Raw genomic sequence first — 16,655 nt, 5'->3', positions numbered from 1 at the left:
AAAAACGCAAAACTTTTGGCGTCGAAAGTGCGATTCCGGACAGAGGTCACAAATCACGTGGTGTGACGTAGTGTGACTTATCACTCAACTCAGAATCCTGCCAGTCCTCCGAGTCCAGCCTGCCCTCAGTGAAGGATATAAAAAATGCAAAGCCGGACAGACCTGCCAGGTCATAGTGCCTCAAAAATGCAATTCCCGGACAGAGATTTTGTCATATTTGAAAATGAAAAAAGGTATTTCGCGGGGGTACATTAATATTAGCTGGAGCTTCCGAAGTTCCGGGGGCCTCGCCATCCTTGTGGATCGTTCCCTTCAGGCATCCGTGTCCGTATTTTTGAGGTGTACCACTCATGTGGAAATAGAGATAGCGATTGTAAGAGGCAAAGGTGAGCACAACAGATTGACATGTGTGACGTGTTTGAAACCTATCCACAGCTGGACCCAACTTCTGCACTGCAGTTAAAACTCCGGTGAGGTCGGACCTGACTCGGAGGCCTGATGACCTACTGCCACATCTTACGCCACTTATTTCAGAAGGTGGGGAAACACCTCCATTATTTAATCAATTCATGCCAGCACCACAGGTTCTACGAGACTTTTCAGATGTGACTAATTTCACTTCATCTGACGCAGATAGTGAATCTCAGTAACGTGTCTCCTGAGGCGCATCTAGGGCTGGGCCCAGCCTAACATAAGCGTGCACTCCTCGTTGGACTCAGATCCATCCAATAACGAAGATTTCAACTGAATTCACCCAGGTCTGTGAATACTAGTTATCAGTCTGCAGTAGCTGACCTCCCACATATGTAACAGCACAGTGCCGAGCTGTTTGCAATAGCACTTTGATGATCCGGTGATGCGAGATCACACCATTATGCTTTGCGATCAGCTAAGTCAACAACCCTGCGCGTTTGAAAATGTTCGAGAGGATTGCTCCTGATTAAGACATTATAATACGTTTTCAAATGCAGCTTCTTCAACTTGCTACGTTGTTGCTCACATGGAAATAGGCATGGTTAGCCAGATAAGCAAGATCAATCAGATCAATCAGATCATGGGGACCGGTTTCAGTTACAAGCACATCATGCACAGTTATTCGACAGGCTACTTCCAAGGACATCTATAGCCAAGGATCCGGAGAATCCTATGGTGGTCTTGGATTGTCTGGCTCGGGATTTATTAACTAGGATTAGCTCTACGGCACTCCACGGGGTGATAGGGCACACGTCATGCAACTTCGAAACGTGCGTCTACATAAATAACGGCGTGAGTGATCAATTGAACATCGACCTACTCGAAATTGCCCTTGCACTATTCTTGATTCGCGATGCTCTTCCTGAACTTTCTTTTTCCATTGCTGCATCTATCACACGCAGCGTCCATCATCTCGCGATCCCATTCCTATCCACTCAACTCTCATTCGTATACGCTCGGCCCTGAAACCGACCTAATAATTTCCAATAAAGTCATAGCTCCAGACGGGTTTGCGCGTTCGTGAGTTTGTCTTTATCGTTTTTTTTTTGCAATCTTAATAATTGTTATAGTGCAACTCTTGCCGGAGGAACATTTCCAGGTCCAATCATCTCAGCCAAGAAGGTGCTTTTATGCCCATCCCATCGTGCCATCAGGAACTAACGATAATTGAAGGGTGACAAATTTGCGATCAACGTCGTGAACCAACTCACTGACGATTCAATGTTGAAAAGTACCAGTGTGGTGAGTGCATCTAACAGTACAGTACTCATGTTGTGTCGGGCTTACCTCAGTCTGTAGCATTGGCATGGAATCTATCAGAACAGGACTAACTATGCAGATGGAGTCGCGTTCGTTACTCAATGCCCCATTACGCAAAACGACTCGTTTCTGTACTCCTTCGATGCACAGGGGCAGGCGGGAACATTCTGGTATCATAGCCACTACTCGACCCAACAATGGTTTGTTGATCTGATTTGATCTGATGTCAACTTTTGCAATGTGACCCGAAACCATTCAGCGATGGCTTGCGCGGGGCTTTGATTATCTACGATTCCGATGATCCTCTATCCTACTTATATGACATTGACGATGGTACGCTGATCATGTCATGGTCATCAATGTGCTCACTTAAACCATTTTCAGAGGCCACTGTGATCACCCTTGCTGACTGGTGCGTCTCAGAACTGTTTATGACATGCATCAACACACTATTGAATATAGGTACCATACGGTTGCCCCTGCTTTGAACCATTTCGTCACTGTCAGTGCCAATTCAACACTCATCAACGGTTTCGGTCGATACGCGGGTGGCCCCACCGATACCGAACTTGCGGTGATCAACGTTGAGTGCGGTAAAAGATACCGCCTACGTATCATAGCACTGTCCTGCGAGCCCAATTTCGTGTTCTCCATCGATGGCCATAACTTGACGGTCATCGAAGCGGATGGTCACCTGACGGAGCCCCTCCTCGTGGACTCTCTCCGGATATATGCTGGACAACGACACTCTGTTGTGCTCAATGCGACTCAGCCAGTAGACAATTACTGGATACGAGCATTCCCAAATACCTTGTACTCGACCTTCGATAATCGCCAGAACATGGCCATCTTGCGATATCAGGGTGCACCTGTCACAGAGCCAACTACGAACCAAACCACAAGTACTATGCCGCTTGCTGAGAACAACTTGCATGCACTCATTAATCCCGGTCCACCTGGCATTCCGGGATATGGGAATGCAGATATCAACTTGATGATGATTGTCAACAAAACAGATGGAATATATTACACCAACGGCGTTACATTCGAGAATCCCTCAGTGCCTGTGCTGCTCCAGATCCTCAGCGGTGCACAAGAGGCAGCCGATCTCCTTCCAAAGGGAACTGTTTATGTTGTAGAGCCTAACAAGGTCGTCGAACTGACGATGATAAATGGTGAAGTCCGCGGCCCAGTAAGTTCCACCCTCATTCGAACCCAATGTTTCTCATGATCTCATCCTAGCATCCAATTCATCTTCACGGCGTAAGTGATTCTAGATATGACTTGACTCTAAATTATTCATTGTACATTGTAGCACAGCTTTGATGTCGTTCAGAGCACTTTCAACAGCCCTTTCAACTACGTCAATCCTGTGCGCAGGGATACATCATACATCGGGCTTTTGAACCAACAAATGGTTATTAGGTGGGTCACCGATAACTCTGGTCCATGGCTGCTGCATTGGTGAGCATGACGACACATATCAATATAGCACTGACACTGATCTTATTGTTTACCTAGTCATGTCGACTGGCATCTTGAGCAGTACGTGCTTCGAGCATTTTGAAATTCTGATGTAACTTGATGCGTTTAAACAGTGGGTTCGCTGTAGTTATGGCCGAAAGTCCCTCGGACACTCGGAAGCATCTGAACCCCTTACCCAGTAAATGTTTGATTTTCTGTCTTCGTTTCTGATTGAGCTGATGATAGTCGCAGAAACACAGAAAAATCTTTGCCCAACGTTCGAATCGTTAAGCCCATCCCAGGTTGGAGGCGTAAATTCATATAAAGAAGCAGAAAATCTCGCCATCTCGTTGGGGCAAAATATCACCACAGCGCTGTTTCCCTCATAGTGTATACTGTCGTAATGGAAGTCTGAGAGCAAGGCGGCATGAGAGATTAACACTGACACTACACCTGACTCATTGGGAACGGCACAATTCTGTGGAGTATAGCTAAGGGCGCAGTTAGAAATCATCCAGATGGGGTATCTCGAACGACGACGTCCAATTCGGATTTGAATAAAAGTCTGCTTAAGATCCGATGTGCGCTATTCTCACTTTTGCCACCGTTCGGCTGCCAAGCCGCAGCGACACTACTCGTAACTTACTAACTTACGAGTACCTTACCATAAAAACGTAAGTAATCAGAAGACCTCGAAAACCTTGTCTGCTACGTTAATAACGACAGTTCTGGCGTACGTCAAATAGTCTATCGACGTCAGCATCTGTTCCAAAAAGTTGCTGGTACATCTATCAACACTATGTACATACAGAATATGCCGGTCAGAACCCAAAAGCTGTAAACTAATATCAATAACACGACGAGTAGTTCTCTGACATTTGACCGACGCGGCCTGGCAATCCTTTTCGACGACATCAATCGTACAATTTCATACCTGTTTTCATCCTATTCCCTTCGCGCGGTCATAGTGGAGGGCTTAGCAACGTCGATCACAAATTCGTTTTCATCCCGCTCCGAGCTCTGTGGTATTTCAGCGTCGCACACTCGAACAGATGAGGTTTACAAACCTTGATGATCAAAATGTGCTCGTCATCGAAAGTAACATCTATCATGTTCGCAGCCGTCTCGATGCGTCCCTCGTCTTCAACGACCATGTAAGGAAGGTTTGTTACAATTTCTTCTTTGAGCTGTTGATGTTTGATTGTCGTTGGCCCTGTGATAATGCGACCGCGAAAGTCCTCGGAAGCTGCGGCACGCGATATGCGGTACTTGTTAAAGTCGTACGCGTGCAGGCTATAGGATGTGCAATCGACGTCATTCGGGGCGGCATGGATTGCTCTGCAACCGGCAACTTCTAATCGCAGGACGTAAAGACTGTTAGGGATGGGGTCTACGATGCATCGTGAACAGTTTGGACCCCATTCCTTCCAGGGAAAAACGCGGCTCTGTCCCTCAATATGTACACTGCTTTGGCAGGCGGTGAGGAGTTTATCGGTGTCAATGATAAAGACGAGGCTGGGTGGACCGTCGATATTGAAAGCGATGAGCTGATTTTCAGCATTTGGATAGAAGCGTATGTCCTGAGGGGCCATGGAACGACGGACATCCGGGGAGATAGTTACAAACGGAGAATGCCGCAGGAATGTTGCCTCTGGTTGGAAGGGTAAGACACACTCTGCAATGCGGACTGGGGGTTTCGCAAGGTCAGAAAATGAGAAGATGCTCAGTCTGCATGGTAGACGGCCGGTCATTCTAGAAGATACGATCAAGTGATCTCGGTTCACGATACAACAGTCATCCATCTTGCCGTATGGTTCCTGCTCTCGATAGACGCACTATATGATAATGAGATAGTGAGCGCAATCGCTCAAACTGATGAGTTTTTGTCCCACCTTGAAGTCCTGTCTCTCTTGCCAGTTCCAAATCTGCATTCTTGCAGGACATGGAAAATATTCATCGCAGAAGTTGAAGAGCACAATGCGGTCCCCCCAGATTTTGAGCTTTATCTTTGTCTGGTCAAAGGTACAGTTTGCTGAGATGTGCGGCTTGAAGGAGGTAAGGATCTCACTGGCAGCCAAAGGATGTGGCTCGCTTGTGCTAAGGGTCTCCAAGTAAATCCGGCATGAAATTTCCGCCATGTGGTTCGGCTCGAGTACCACAAAAGCAAACAAATCCTGGGATGGGTCCATGCAAACGCTGTGGACTCGGAAAGGAGTATCCTTTGGCATCGGATAGCTGCTTGCATCCCAACGCCTATATGACTGGGAATCCGAAGGGCCTGAGTCTAGCGCGCGAATTTGCGCGATCTGGGGTTCATCATCCCATGTGGTGAAATTCCCGAACGACATGGATACCTCGCCACCTGGCTGCTCAAAGTGATTCACGATGGTGGGTTTAAAAGCTCGCCAGGAAGACATTTGGTTCCTCAGAATCTCTAAGCGCTCTGCGGGAGATGACGTTGCGTCTGGTGCAGCGACCTCCACCATCTTTTGTGCTTCGAGTTCAATCGCATACTGCAGTGCTGAAGAGTCATCAAGGACTTTGCGAAGGTAGCGACAGGTCTGTGATATCAAGTACGGTCAGTGTTTCGACCCTTGATTTGGATTGATATGACAAACCGATGTACAACGCAAGATCGGTAAAGCTGGAAGGAAGGAGAACAAGTGGCACAATATCTCCACTGGGAGAGTGTTGAGACTCGGTGCTGATTTTGTGAAACCCATGCCCTGTGAGTGTTGGTCCTGACCAAGGAGATCAATCAATTGAATAATTTGCCCTGTTCAAACATAGACCAAGTCCCACGGGTTCGTGTTTCAGCTGCTACACGCACCGTTCTGCATGGAACTGTTTCGTATGTCAATATAGTGTTCTAGAAGACGCACACAGCGACATACACTAGCTTTTTGTGTCACGGCAAACACGATTCAGAAGCATATATACTAATAAGTTTTTTGAAGTGAACCCTTGGCAAAGTGACTTTGGGCAAACAGATACAAACTTACATATCATTGAACACTTTGCCTCCCACGGTTTTGTCCTTTCACCCAAACCCCACCCCCTCCTCCTCCTCAAACAATGTCCCAACCAGGAGGCGATATACAAGAGCGAATCGCCGCTGCGCGTCGTGAGGCGGAAGTTTTGAAGGAGAAAATTCGAGCAAGCAGGGAAGCTTCAGCCGATACAAGCTGTATGTTATTTCGTCGTTCTTGCCAATTCCTTCTTTTTGGACCGGTCGGTAACATGCTCTGTAGTACGCGCTATGGCTGCTGAGGTCGACACCCTACCTCGAATCGTCATGCGACCTCGGCGTTCACTAAAGGGTCATCTTGCAAAAATATATGCAATGCACTGGGCCGCTGATCGTCGACATCTCGTCTCCGCCTCACAAGACGGAAAGCTCATCGTATGGGACGCCTACACGACTAACAAAGTTCACGCCATTCCACTCCGCTCAAGTTGGGTCATGACCTGCGCTTATTCACCATCCGGAAACTTTGTCGCATGCGGTGGTCTTGATAACATCTGTTCTATCTATAACCTCAACAGCAGAGAAGCCAATGGGGTCAGAGGTGGGCGCGAGTTGAGCGCTCACTCTGGTTATCTCAGTTGCTGTCGTTTCATCAACGACAGGCAAATCGTCACTAGCTCCGGTGACATGACTTGCATGCTTTGGGATATTGAAGCTGGTGTGAGAGTGGTTGAGTTCAGTGATCACACTGGGGACGTCATGAGGTACGGTTGTTGCTGTACAGTCGCTTAACTGCTCACCCATACCACATAGCTTGTCACTCGGTCCAAATCAGAATGTTTTCGTCTCTGGTGCTTGCGATGCAACCGCCAAGCTGTGGGATATCCGGAGTGGTCGTGCAACCCAGACTTTCACAGGTCATGAGTCAGACATCAATGCTGTTCAGTAAGTTGGTTGTTTCCATGTGATGATACCGGGTACTTATTGTTGTTTAGATTCTTCCCAAATGGCGATGCATTTGCCACAGGATCGGATGATGCTTCATGCCGACTTTTTGATATACGTGCGGATCGTGAATTGAACAGCTTCACGCACGACAACATTCTTTGTGGTATCACTTCCGTCGCATTCTCTATCTCCGGCCGCATTCTCTTCGGTGGCTATGATGATTGGACATGCAATGTGTGGGACACTCTACGAGGCGAGCGTGTGGGCGTTTTGACTGGACATGAAAACAGAGTGAGCTGTTTGGGTGTAAGTGTGGATGGAATGGCTCTTTGCACTGGTAGCTGGGATAGCACTCTCAGGGTATGTGTCATCAACTGTACTGGTGACGAGGATCTGACGAATTTCTGCAGGTTTGGGCATGATAAAACTGTGGACTATCTCTTTCGTCATCTTGCTATATCCTCTATGCTCACCTGCGTTCTCGCTTGCGATGTGCGCCTTCGAGTCGGTCCTTACTCATCACTAGTTTCATGCTCGCCGGTATACATATATTGTCTCTTATCAGGTCATCTGCTGCTACCCAGATATTATTCCTTGATGTTCTTTTTTCCTCAAACCGTATTTAGTCATGAATTCAATTCGTCATTCAAACTGGTGTTCAGAGTCAAATGTTTCTTATGCTGCACTTAGGACCTTTGCTCGAGGCTGACGCCTACTGACGTGATTGATTCAGCCGTGGCAGTCAGTTTGAACATCGTCCGACCGCCGCAAAGGCCCTCAGTGGGCGATCTTAGGCCATGGTTTGCGCCTCGGATCTTCAGTTATTTCACAGGCTCACATTGTCTCTATAGCGCAGAAGAAGAACTTCGACCATTGATGCGGCGGTGGCGGGCCGCGTTGGTAAGTCCACCCAGTCAAGATCTTCCGCTTCCCAGGAGCCTACACGATCTACGGAGAACGCCAATAATCATGCTGTGGACCTGTATATATCTGCCATCTCTGACCCGTCTAATGCGCTAAGGCTTATCCTTCAGTTTCACGTGGACAGATTCTGACGAGAAGTGGATCAAGTCACTGGATGGACACCCCAAAGTTGATAGCTTCTGATGCCCTATCATAACTGGCCCGCCTCTCTCTTAGGCGTCGACTGTAACAGCTCTTTCTTGGCAGGAAGCCGCACTCTCACTGAGGGTATGCCCGCACAAAGCGCACTCACTTCTATTAAAGATGACAGCAGCTTACGGAGTTTGTTAGTTCCCCGAGTCGCCTGCTAAGAAGCATTGAAACAGGCATGTCAATCCATTGTCATGCTGGCTGGGTCACATCGAAGAAGCTTACGGAGAGAGGAGCGCACTGCAGCATGCTTACTTAGATGTGGCTGTCTAATCGAGGAAGCTATTATGGAGGAAAAGTTAAGCGATGATTTTGCAATTGAGGTTTCAGTGCGATAAGCACCTATCACGCCGGAGTCACGCAAGGTGAGAATGTGCAGTGTCGAGTCTGATGACTCCCTCACTGAACATATTTATAGTGGCACAGTCAATGAACGCCATTCGAAGGAACCGTCACCGCAGCTTGGCACAGCACGTACTGAGGTACAACACCTTCAGAAATTATTGGCCTCCTTATTTCATACGAAACTTCAATTCTGGCTTCTGTTGTTCGTCTTGAGGAGCTCGAGATTGGTGTGTTGACAATTCCGATAACAGCTTCCAACTGATGATTTACATCTAAAGATATAAGAGACGGGTGAATTTCTTCAGGCCGCACGCAACAAATCACAGTCGCTCGACGGATTTGTCCAAGATCTGGAGAGCAACCCTCAAAGCTCGGAAAGAAAGTGGCTGTTCAGAGAGTCAAGTAGCCTAGCGCGCCATTCAGTCCCTGGAGAAAATGAGGTTTGCATTTGAACAGTGTCGACAATGCTGGCGTTCACGGAACAAATAAAAAGTGATGGTACCCAACGCGAAGAGCTCGAACCTCGCACAACAGCAATCCACATTGAGAACAACCCCACAATCAGTTTCTCATGGAGTTGCAAGGCAGACCCGCCAGCCGCTCTATTGATTATATCTACGACGTGGGACTTTCACAAGCCAACTGATCTTTCCTCAATCATTTCTGCGCACTGTTCCGACAATTGGCATCTAATGCGAAGGTCGGCAAGGCGCTAAGCCAGTCTAAAGGTCGGCTTTAATAGTGAAGTGGCAGTCCGGCTATCCGGCCCTGTCTCGTCCAGCTTTGTTCAGTACTGAAGAACGACTAGGAAGCAAGAAACAACGATGAACGACTTAACGAAGAAAAACCCCTCGTGACCCCAGTGGGGGAAACAGAAGATTATGTGGTGAGTTGCACGGTTATCTGGTTATTATTATTAATGACCTACATTGCAGTGGGGTAATATAGGACATTATGTGGTGAGCTTGCGCGGTTATCTAGCTATTAACCACCCGCGCTGTCGGCAGCTCAGTTTGATCTATAGATCTATTCTTAATGGGCCACCATTTCGTGAGCACACTGTTCGCAGCTGAAGTGTTCACATACCGTTACCATTTGCGACAAATCATAAATTGTGGCTGACGAAGTGGTAGATCATAACAAATAGACCGCTACTAAATCCCGTCATGCTCTCTTTTTGGTGGCGTATTATGGTAATGGTTTGGTGGCATTTCAGTCTCCCCGTCATGCTGTGCGCAAGGATAATAGCATTGCGCTCGCCCGAGCTTTCCCCCAACTCGTGACACCTCGTGATTGGGTCTAGTACCACTTCAGCTTGACTTTGCTGCAGCACGTATAAGAAAGATTCTTAGCATTTCTTTCTGCTCCTAACACATACCCTCAAGCCCAGACATGCCGTTTCCTTCGCTTCGTTCGACACTACTCCATCGCGTCTGGCTTGCGCAGACTGCAACTTTCTCGTCATCGCGTGCTAGTATCATTGGAAACCGGTGCATGTCCCAGGGTATCACTCGGGACTCTATGACGGGGAAAACTGTTGCTCCATTCGATATTGAGGTATGGACAGTGATTTTGAAGATTTGGTTTCATCACAACTATCCACGAAGCCCTCCCGGCTCACTATCACCAAAACAACGAGCCCGAAGGAGCTACCTCCCTCTAAGAGCCTTGTCTTCGGACAGACATTTGTGGGTCATCTCCTCGTATTGCTTGTGTCTCGTGCCTCATCGTGATCCCAGTCAGACCACATGCTGAGAATCCCCTGGACTGACGTTACTGGTTGGGGGGCACCCAGCATCGTACCTTGTGAGTTGCTCGGTTTTCGCCGTAATTTTACTGATATGCTCCCTCGTGTATATTCTAGTCAGCGATATCAATTTGTCCCCTAGCAGTACTATGCTCCATTATGCCCAGTCACTATTTGAGGGTATGAAAGCTTACAGGCACACGGATGGCACCGTGACCATGTTCCGACCTGACATGAACATGAAACGTATGAACACTAGTGCACGGCGGCTAGTGCTTCCTGTACGCTCCATTCTTCTTCTATGAATAGATCATGACCCAACGCTCCTCACAACAGACATTCAACGGCAACGCGCTTATTGAATGCATAAAGGAGTTGATCACCCTTGAGCGTGAATGGATACCTAAGGAGCCCGGACACAGTCTTTATATCCGACCCACATTAAGTGAGTGTTATAACCCTGACTACGAATACAAATACTAAGGACCATGACGCTGCAGTTGCCACGAATAACGCGTTAGTTATTGCTCCCCCAAAGGAGGCACTACTGTTTGTGATCACCTGTCCTGTAGGACCATACTACCCTCAAGGGTTCAAACCCGTGCCATTGCATGGCACTACGGAGTACATTCGCGCAGCGCCCGGAGGTTCGCATTACTACTTCAAGTTGCTCCACCACCTGATATCGTAATCTGCCTACAGGCATCGGTGCATATAAGCTGGCCGCGAACTATGGTCCCTGTGTCGTCGCACAAAAAAGTGCAGCGAATCAGGGTTACGCGCAGAACCTGTGGTTACATGGTCCTGGGCACTGGCTCACGGAGGCGGGCACTATGAACTTGTTTGTTGTTATCAAGGACAGGGGTGGCGGTAAGATTTACCTCGGCGGTGCTTCCATCGCATTGAATCCATCTCCCTCGCAGTGAGCGAGCTCATCACGCCTCCTCTCGACGGAATGATTCTCCCGGGTGTCACCCGCGATTCTGTGTTAACGCTTGCACGTAACCATGTTTCGGGTGTTAAGCGCCTCCAAGGTCTTCCTGATGCCATCAAGGTCTCGGAGCGTCCCGTCAACATGGGCGAGATCATCCAATCCTCGAAGGAGGGTCGACTTGTTGAGTTATTTGGTACTGGTACGGCGGCTGTCATCAGTCCTGTTGAGAGAATTGGGTACAACGGAGGTGATATCATGATACCAACTGGTGAGGACGGTATGGGTCCCGTCTCGAGGCCTCTTTGGAAAGAGTTGGTGGGTATCCAAACGGGAACTGTCAAGAGCGACTGGAACTACGTGGTAGCAAAGTAATGCGGCCGCTGTTCACATCGGGTATCTATGCCTGCTTCCTTAGCTAGGCCCTATACCCCCTTTATACAAAAAAGACTGGCACTTCCTGGCGGTGATGTACACAATATAAATTAAAAGTGCACACATGCATACGTGATAGCGGCATCTGGGGCGGGCCCTGGGTATGAATGACCGATCTATGCGTTGCTGTCAGTTGTTCTAAAATAAATCAAACGCTCGGTCGTTCTCATGCCTCGAACTTCCGTACAGGGTAATAGCTCCAAAAGACAATAACTTGTTTTTTCAACAAAATAAAAGCTATGGGGCCCCGCTTAAGTTATGCCCCTTGCATGCACCCTACCTACGTATGATGAGACCAACCCAATGCTTATGTGAGACAAAAATTATGGGTTTCGCATTATGAAAAGTCTACTATCTGGAACTTTTGAGGGACGTGAGCGTCACGAACCACATTCTCTTTATGACTGGGTGAAGTGTACACCATTCACTTATCAACGTGTCTTCCTAGCCACAGGTTGAACGAAGATATTTTGGCGATACCATGATAATTCTATGGGAATGAGGTTACCCCACGCCCATCAATAACCATTACTACGTACCTTCGATGGAATCCATGATGTCATCCAAAGCTCTTGTACACTGTTCAGTTGCTGTACCAACGGCGACACTCAGTCTCCAACACTTACCTATGTTTTCCTGCTAATGGGTCCTTCGGAGCCTGATTGTCTGGGTACCATCTACGGCATAACTCCTGCAGGACATAAGTTGACAATTGTCGTCATTTGGGAATATCTCACTTTTATTGATGATACATCTTCAAAAACATCATTGCATCGGCCGTTATCTTCATGATAAAAAAGGCGATTGACTCACCAACGATCCTAGCACAATATCTCATCAAGTTTTGTATGCGTGAGGAGGATGGACTGCTGTTTACCGGTAATGAAGCCATTCAATAACTTCAGGCATCTCCTGCACCAAAAATGATCGGTCTGCGTGGACTGAGTTTCCAGCTAGAACCGCGGTCCGCTGTTGTGGCACCCATTTCTTGATGTACTCCAAAACAGCTTTTGCAACGTACTCTTTCGTGTGGGGCGATATTATACAGGCTTGCGTTAGACCAGACTGCATGTTTATTTCGCCAACTGTCAAGTAAGCACACTTGGTAATGCAATTACGACGAGCCTTTCCATGTTGGTTTCTGCACCATTCGTCCATACTGACCGGTCTCAGTATCAAGGTGTACTGTATTACTATAGAAGGCTCACGAATTCAAAACTGCCTTATCAGTCCTGATAACGAACCGGATGCCTCGTTCATCGACCAGCTCCAGGTTACCATTTGTGATCAATACCTGGATATTTCAATCACTGCTAACAGCGTTAACTTTTTTATAGTACTCACCGCAATTTCTAAGATTTTATCTTTTCTAGGGTCGAGTCCAGTCATTTCGCAGTCAATCCAAACCATGGGGCCCGAGTTGAAATCAAGTGGCGTCTGAGGCGACATTCTAAGCGAGCGGAACCAGGGATTTTGAAGCGAACTCTGTGAGAGACAGAAATGCCGAAGTAAGGACAATCGATGTGTTTGTGCTGCTCGTCGAAGCATACAAGTTGAAAGTTGAACGTCACTGACTCACGACCGTAGCACGAATACGCTGGGTCGGGTTGCAATGATGTCCACTACGTTGTGCCTCTCTACTAGTGAGAGCTTGCTGCTGCTAAGAGTCCGAAACCAACCCTCCTCCGGCTAGCTCCGCTAACACTACAAACAGCGTCAAACCCTCCAAAGCTCCGACTACCATGCCGCAGTGATGAGTGTATGGATGCTCGTTTGCGAGCTCATCCTATTTGCAATGAATTCCTCTCCTTAAACGTGCACGTTAATCACTTTGTTGAAGTTGACCAACACTTTATCCAGCATCACATTTTCCATCAAAGTCGATCGTCATGAACGGTCAACCGAATACAGTTTCCTCGGCGACCCGCGTACACAACTACGTTTAATAGACGCATACATCAACTCCTTCAGCGTCATACTCTGATCTATCGGACGGTCGTCGGTTGGAAATCCTCATTGGCTGAGACTTTCACACACTGATCTGACTGGCAAGTCTTTCCAGCGAACGGTTTTCATTGGATCGTATCCACACGACCAATGAGCGCCCAAGGTCTCGGGCCTCTTATAGCGCTCCGACGTCACCTGTGACTCGGCGGGTGCATTATCAAGCCGCCAACAGGTTGCCACGCAATTCACCCTTAAGGGCATCAAGCGGACTCACGCAAAATATTGCAATCAGTGTCACTGATATAAGTTAGTGAGATCATAGATGGAACACTGAAATTTTCACTGCTCTTGATCCACCAACTAGCACTTACTGTTTACTCTAAGTATTCATTGCTATGCCGGACCATGTAACAGGTGGGCTTGCAGGACTTCTTACTGCTGTTGTGATCGGTGTTGCACTAAGAAGTTACCTCGCCAAACCGAAGCTGCCGCATGGCGTTCGACTTCCACCAGGACCGACTTCACTTCCAATTCTAGGCAGCGCACTGGCAATCGACGTAAATGCGCCTTGGGTTACCTACCAGGCATGGGGCAGTCAATACGGCAAGTGATCTCGCAAAATGCCAACACCCAGGAGTATTAACTGATATTCCTGGATCATTTTATGCAGGAGATCTGGTTTATACCAAGCTCTTTGGTCTGGACAACATTGTTATCAACTCTGAGAGAATCGCAAGGGATCTCCTTGAAAATCGGTCGCAAAACTACTCTGACAGACCAGAAATCGCAACCAATGAATTGTATGACTTATTGAACGATTAACTATTCTTGTCGCTTACTTCTGAATTAGATTTGGCGTTGACAACACTACCGCGTTCATGCCATACAATAGCAGATGGCGTCTTCATCGGAAAATTCTTCACCAGTCATTCCGACAAGATGTCGTACCCGATTTTAGGCCTATGCAAGTGGCAAAAACTCACGAACTTTTATTGAACCTGCTGGAGGATCCTTCGGGCTACTTGAAACATCTTGAAGTGTGAGTATATTTACATGCACATCTACTCGCTGTGGGCATTGACGAGCTCTCTAGGCACGCAGGTTCGATAATCATGTCTGCCGTGTACTCATATGATGCAGCACGGCGTAATGACCATATGATTGAGCGTGCGTCGTTGGCCCTCGAGGTCATATTGCAAGAGATGAGACCAGAGGTAGCCGCGATTTTCAGCGCTTTCCCCTCTCGTAGGCCACGTCACAAGTATATCACGCAATTTCTTACTGTCTTATCTGCAGTGCTCCGCCTCCCGTCCTGGCTGCCTGGCATGCGCCTCAAGAGGGCTGCTCCTTTCGCCAAGCAGTTAGCGCTGGAAAACTCAGAGAAACCATTTGCGCACACGGAGCGTGGTTTGGTAAGTGCAACATGACTTGAGATGCTTTATTCATAGTTATTTTTTAGGCTACCGGAACTATCTCTTCTTGCATGGTCGCCGACCATTTGCTGAAGCTCGATGAAAGCGACGGCGATTCGGCTTGGCAGAAGAAAGCACTACAGGATTCTGCACAAACTGCGACTGCGGGTGAGCAATAATCAAATGCAATTTTGTTAGACTGATCAAATCGTCTCGCGAAACAGCTGGGACTGAGACGGTAGGCAGGAACAGTCGGCAATCTATCCAACGCTGACCAGTCCTAGACAGCGGGTGTAGAATTGAACTTTATCCTTGCGATGATTCTCCACCCAGACATACAAGAAAAAGCGCACAAACTTATTGAGAGCGTGATTGGCACAAAGAGACTGCCGACGTTCCAGGACCGTTCATCCTTGCCCTACATTGACGCCATTTTGCGCGAGATCCTTCGGTGGCGCCCAATGTTCCCTCTAGGTGCGTTACTCACTCAGCAAAACATAAACAGATTAGTGATGAATAATAGCAATCATGCATGCTGCCGTCGAAAGCGACGTGTATGAGGGCTACTACATCCCCAAAGGTACGTGAGCTCCTGCTTATTTTATTCAGTTCATGATTTGTAGTACAGGTGCTACGATCACCCCGAATGTTTGGTACGAATGATAATTATTCTTATCCACAACTTACTTACTTACTTTTTCGCAGGGCGATGTGCCACAACGAAGAGAAATACCCAAACCCATCTGAATTCAATCCTGACCGTTTCCTCAATGCGGACGGTACTCTGACAGATGATACCGTCGATGTCGTCTGGGGATTTGGAAGAAGGATATGCCCTGGTCGACATCTCGCTGAAGCATCTGTATGGTTTGCGATAGTCCACTTGCTTGCGATTTTCAAATTTTCAAACGCCAAAGACGAGAGTGGTAAAAAAATTGAGATCAAGCCACGGTGGGAAGGAGGGGTTACGGTGTACGTGGTCTTTAGCAGGATTTGTGCGAAGTCATACTGATGTATCACTGTAGACGACCCGCGCCGTTCCCTTGTAGTATCACTCCGCGGAGTGCAGGAATGGATATCACAGCCTTGCAGCATTTGATCAAATTATCCGATTAGGTGTGTACTATGCACATGCATTTTGCTGTGGATCAGCTGAAAGCTTAAGTCGATCACCCAGACAACCCAACTTACCATGATTGCACCGTCTCCCATCTGCCACTATGTCAGCATTGTACAAATCGCTTCGAATCACAACATCATCTCACGAGTTAGGTGCATGACTACTATTGATGATATGATGGATATCAAGACGCTGGAAATATTGTAGTGCATTCTTGTGGAAGAGGCCTCTCTGGCGCTCTTTCGTTCACGTCTTTACAGCACTTGCATGGAAACTTTACCCTTGCATCGTGTATCGTACACTGCCTGACAACTTGAACAAAGCGAGTAATTGTGTATATAGTGACACCGACAGCTTGCAACCCGTGATAACGAGGACCCAGGGCAGGAACCCATACAAAGAGTCGTCTAGGCGAGGACCTTGGCCCATCTGCGTCTCCACGACGTACTTGTTATTTCTTCGCTGCATTGTGTCGGAATTGGTCAGACAAG

General features: G+C 47.6%; 6 protein-coding genes across 6 annotated transcripts; 4 read left to right on the top strand and 2 right to left on the bottom strand.

The window, feature by feature from the left end:
* Positions 1–1,019: 1,019 nt before the first annotated feature.
* Positions 1,020–3,738, top strand: DEU56DRAFT_478414 (laccase). The gene is made up of 12 exons (XM_041346415.1): positions 1,020–1,494; positions 1,545–1,596; positions 1,648–1,716; positions 1,774–1,934; positions 1,994–2,067; positions 2,119–2,146; positions 2,197–2,926; positions 2,977–2,997; positions 3,050–3,198; positions 3,256–3,279; positions 3,333–3,397; positions 3,451–3,738. Exons 1-12 carry the CDS (start codon positions 1,328–1,330, stop codon positions 3,585–3,587), a joined length of 1,677 nt encoding a protein of 558 aa, XP_041213780.1. The 5' UTR covers positions 1,020–1,327; the 3' UTR covers positions 3,588–3,738.
* A 32-nt stretch (positions 3,739–3,770) lies between these two features.
* On the bottom strand, positions 3,771–6,160 carry DEU56DRAFT_774406 (uncharacterized protein). The gene is made up of 5 exons (XM_041351620.1): positions 6,093–6,160; positions 5,817–6,042; positions 5,091–5,759; positions 4,266–5,033; positions 3,771–4,218 (listed from the first exon to the last, which is right to left on the bottom strand). Exons 2-5 carry the CDS (start codon positions 5,919–5,921, stop codon positions 4,144–4,146), a joined length of 1,617 nt encoding a protein of 538 aa, XP_041213779.1. The 5' UTR covers positions 5,922–6,042; positions 6,093–6,160; the 3' UTR covers positions 3,771–4,143.
* DEU56DRAFT_774400 (WD40-repeat-containing domain protein) lies at positions 6,154–7,769 on the top strand. Its single transcript, XM_041351619.1, has 5 exons — positions 6,154–6,385; positions 6,450–6,930; positions 6,980–7,111; positions 7,162–7,474; positions 7,525–7,769. Exons 1-5 carry the CDS (start codon positions 6,274–6,276, stop codon positions 7,534–7,536), a joined length of 1,050 nt encoding a protein of 349 aa, XP_041213778.1. The 5' UTR covers positions 6,154–6,273; the 3' UTR covers positions 7,537–7,769.
* Positions 7,770–9,526: 1,757 nt separating this feature from the next.
* Positions 9,527–11,722, top strand: DEU56DRAFT_478359 (aminotransferase). The gene is made up of 9 exons (XM_041346414.1): positions 9,527–9,531; positions 9,597–10,129; positions 10,180–10,260; positions 10,312–10,378; positions 10,437–10,600; positions 10,656–10,764; positions 10,820–10,966; positions 11,022–11,189; positions 11,243–11,722. Exons 2-9 carry the CDS (start codon positions 9,965–9,967, stop codon positions 11,623–11,625), a joined length of 1,284 nt encoding a protein of 427 aa, XP_041213777.1. The 5' UTR covers positions 9,527–9,531; positions 9,597–9,964; the 3' UTR covers positions 11,626–11,722.
* A 189-nt stretch (positions 11,723–11,911) lies between these two features.
* On the bottom strand, positions 11,912–13,372 carry DEU56DRAFT_774384 (ribonuclease H-like domain-containing protein). The gene is made up of 10 exons (XM_041351618.1): positions 13,236–13,372; positions 13,030–13,170; positions 12,894–12,979; positions 12,811–12,844; positions 12,563–12,750; positions 12,499–12,506; positions 12,423–12,439; positions 12,312–12,376; positions 12,225–12,256; positions 11,912–12,175 (listed from the first exon to the last, which is right to left on the bottom strand). Exons 2-10 carry the CDS (start codon positions 13,132–13,134, stop codon positions 12,117–12,119), a joined length of 594 nt encoding a protein of 197 aa, XP_041213776.1. The 5' UTR covers positions 13,135–13,170; positions 13,236–13,372; the 3' UTR covers positions 11,912–12,116.
* Positions 13,373–13,845: 473 nt separating this feature from the next.
* Positions 13,846–16,601, top strand: DEU56DRAFT_976998 (cytochrome P450). Its single transcript, XM_041359629.1, has 13 exons — positions 13,846–14,235; positions 14,303–14,432; positions 14,483–14,671; positions 14,726–14,877; positions 14,929–15,044; positions 15,092–15,212; positions 15,269–15,282; positions 15,329–15,518; positions 15,568–15,624; positions 15,673–15,697; positions 15,750–16,016; positions 16,070–16,160; positions 16,210–16,601. The coding sequence occupies exons 1-12, from the start codon at positions 14,028–14,030 to the stop codon at positions 16,158–16,160; spliced, it is 1,560 nt and encodes a 519-aa protein (XP_041213775.1). The 5' UTR covers positions 13,846–14,027; the 3' UTR covers positions 16,210–16,601.
* The last annotated feature ends 54 nt before the right edge of the window (positions 16,602–16,655 follow it).

The sequence above is a fragment of the Suillus clintonianus genome (assembly GCF_016758775.1).
Source record: "Suillus clintonianus strain FC179 chromosome Unknown DEU56scaffold_6, whole genome shotgun sequence".
NCBI lineage: Eukaryota > Fungi > Basidiomycota > Agaricomycetes > Boletales > Suillaceae > Suillus > Suillus clintonianus.
Note: the sequence above shows the minus strand (reverse complement) of the source record. Positions and strands in the feature narration are given on the sequence as shown.

Excerpts from the sequence above, each read along its gene's own strand:
- DEU56DRAFT_478414 (XM_041346415.1), top strand. The coding sequence starts at position 1,328 with ATGCTCTTCCTGAACTTTCTTTTTCCATTGCTGCATCTATCACACGCA. Across the intron at positions 1,717-1,773 it reads TGTTGAAAAGTACCAGTGTG|CATTGGCATGGAATCTATCA; the intron begins GTGAGTGCATCT and ends CTCAGTCTGTAG. Across the intron at positions 2,998-3,049 it reads ATCCAATTCATCTTCACGGC|CACAGCTTTGATGTCGTTCA; the intron begins GTAAGTGATTCT and ends TGTACATTGTAG.
- DEU56DRAFT_774406 (XM_041351620.1), bottom strand. The coding sequence starts at position 5,921 with ATGGGTTTCACAAAATCAGCACCGAGTCTCAACACTCTCCCAGTGGAG. Across the intron at positions 5,760-5,816 it reads CGATCTTGCGTTGTACATCG|ACCTGTCGCTACCTTCGCAA; the intron begins GTTTGTCATATC and ends TTGATATCACAG. Across the intron at positions 4,219-4,265 it reads AGCACATTTTGATCATCAAG|AGCTCGGAGCGGGATGAAAA; the intron begins GTTTGTAAACCT and ends GAAATACCACAG.
- DEU56DRAFT_774400 (XM_041351619.1), top strand. The coding sequence starts at position 6,274 with ATGTCCCAACCAGGAGGCGATATACAAGAGCGAATCGCCGCTGCGCGT. Across the intron at positions 6,386-6,449 it reads AGCTTCAGCCGATACAAGCT|TACGCGCTATGGCTGCTGAG; the intron begins GTATGTTATTTC and ends CATGCTCTGTAG. Across the intron at positions 7,112-7,161 it reads TCAGACATCAATGCTGTTCA|ATTCTTCCCAAATGGCGATG; the intron begins GTAAGTTGGTTG and ends ATTGTTGTTTAG.
- DEU56DRAFT_478359 (XM_041346414.1), top strand. The coding sequence starts at position 9,965 with ATGCCGTTTCCTTCGCTTCGTTCGACACTACTCCATCGCGTCTGGCTT. Across the intron at positions 10,261-10,311 it reads TTGTCTTCGGACAGACATTT|TCAGACCACATGCTGAGAAT; the intron begins GTGGGTCATCTC and ends TCGTGATCCCAG. Across the intron at positions 10,967-11,021 it reads CATTCGCGCAGCGCCCGGAG|GCATCGGTGCATATAAGCTG; the intron begins GTTCGCATTACT and ends ATCTGCCTACAG.
- DEU56DRAFT_774384 (XM_041351618.1), bottom strand. The coding sequence starts at position 13,134 with ATGTCGCCTCAGACGCCACTTGATTTCAACTCGGGCCCCATGGTTTGG. Across the intron at positions 12,980-13,029 it reads ATAAAATCTTAGAAATTGCG|GTATTGATCACAAATGGTAA; the intron begins GTGAGTACTATA and ends TGAAATATCCAG. Across the intron at positions 12,751-12,810 it reads GCAGAAACCAACATGGAAAG|TCTGGTCTAACGCAAGCCTG; the intron begins GCTCGTCGTAAT and ends ATAAACATGCAG.
- DEU56DRAFT_976998 (XM_041359629.1), top strand. The coding sequence starts at position 14,028 with ATGCCGGACCATGTAACAGGTGGGCTTGCAGGACTTCTTACTGCTGTT. Across the intron at positions 15,519-15,567 it reads GCGCCCAATGTTCCCTCTAG|CAATCATGCATGCTGCCGTC; the intron begins GTGCGTTACTCA and ends GATGAATAATAG. Across the intron at positions 16,017-16,069 it reads TGGGAAGGAGGGGTTACGGT|ACGACCCGCGCCGTTCCCTT; the intron begins GTACGTGGTCTT and ends GTATCACTGTAG.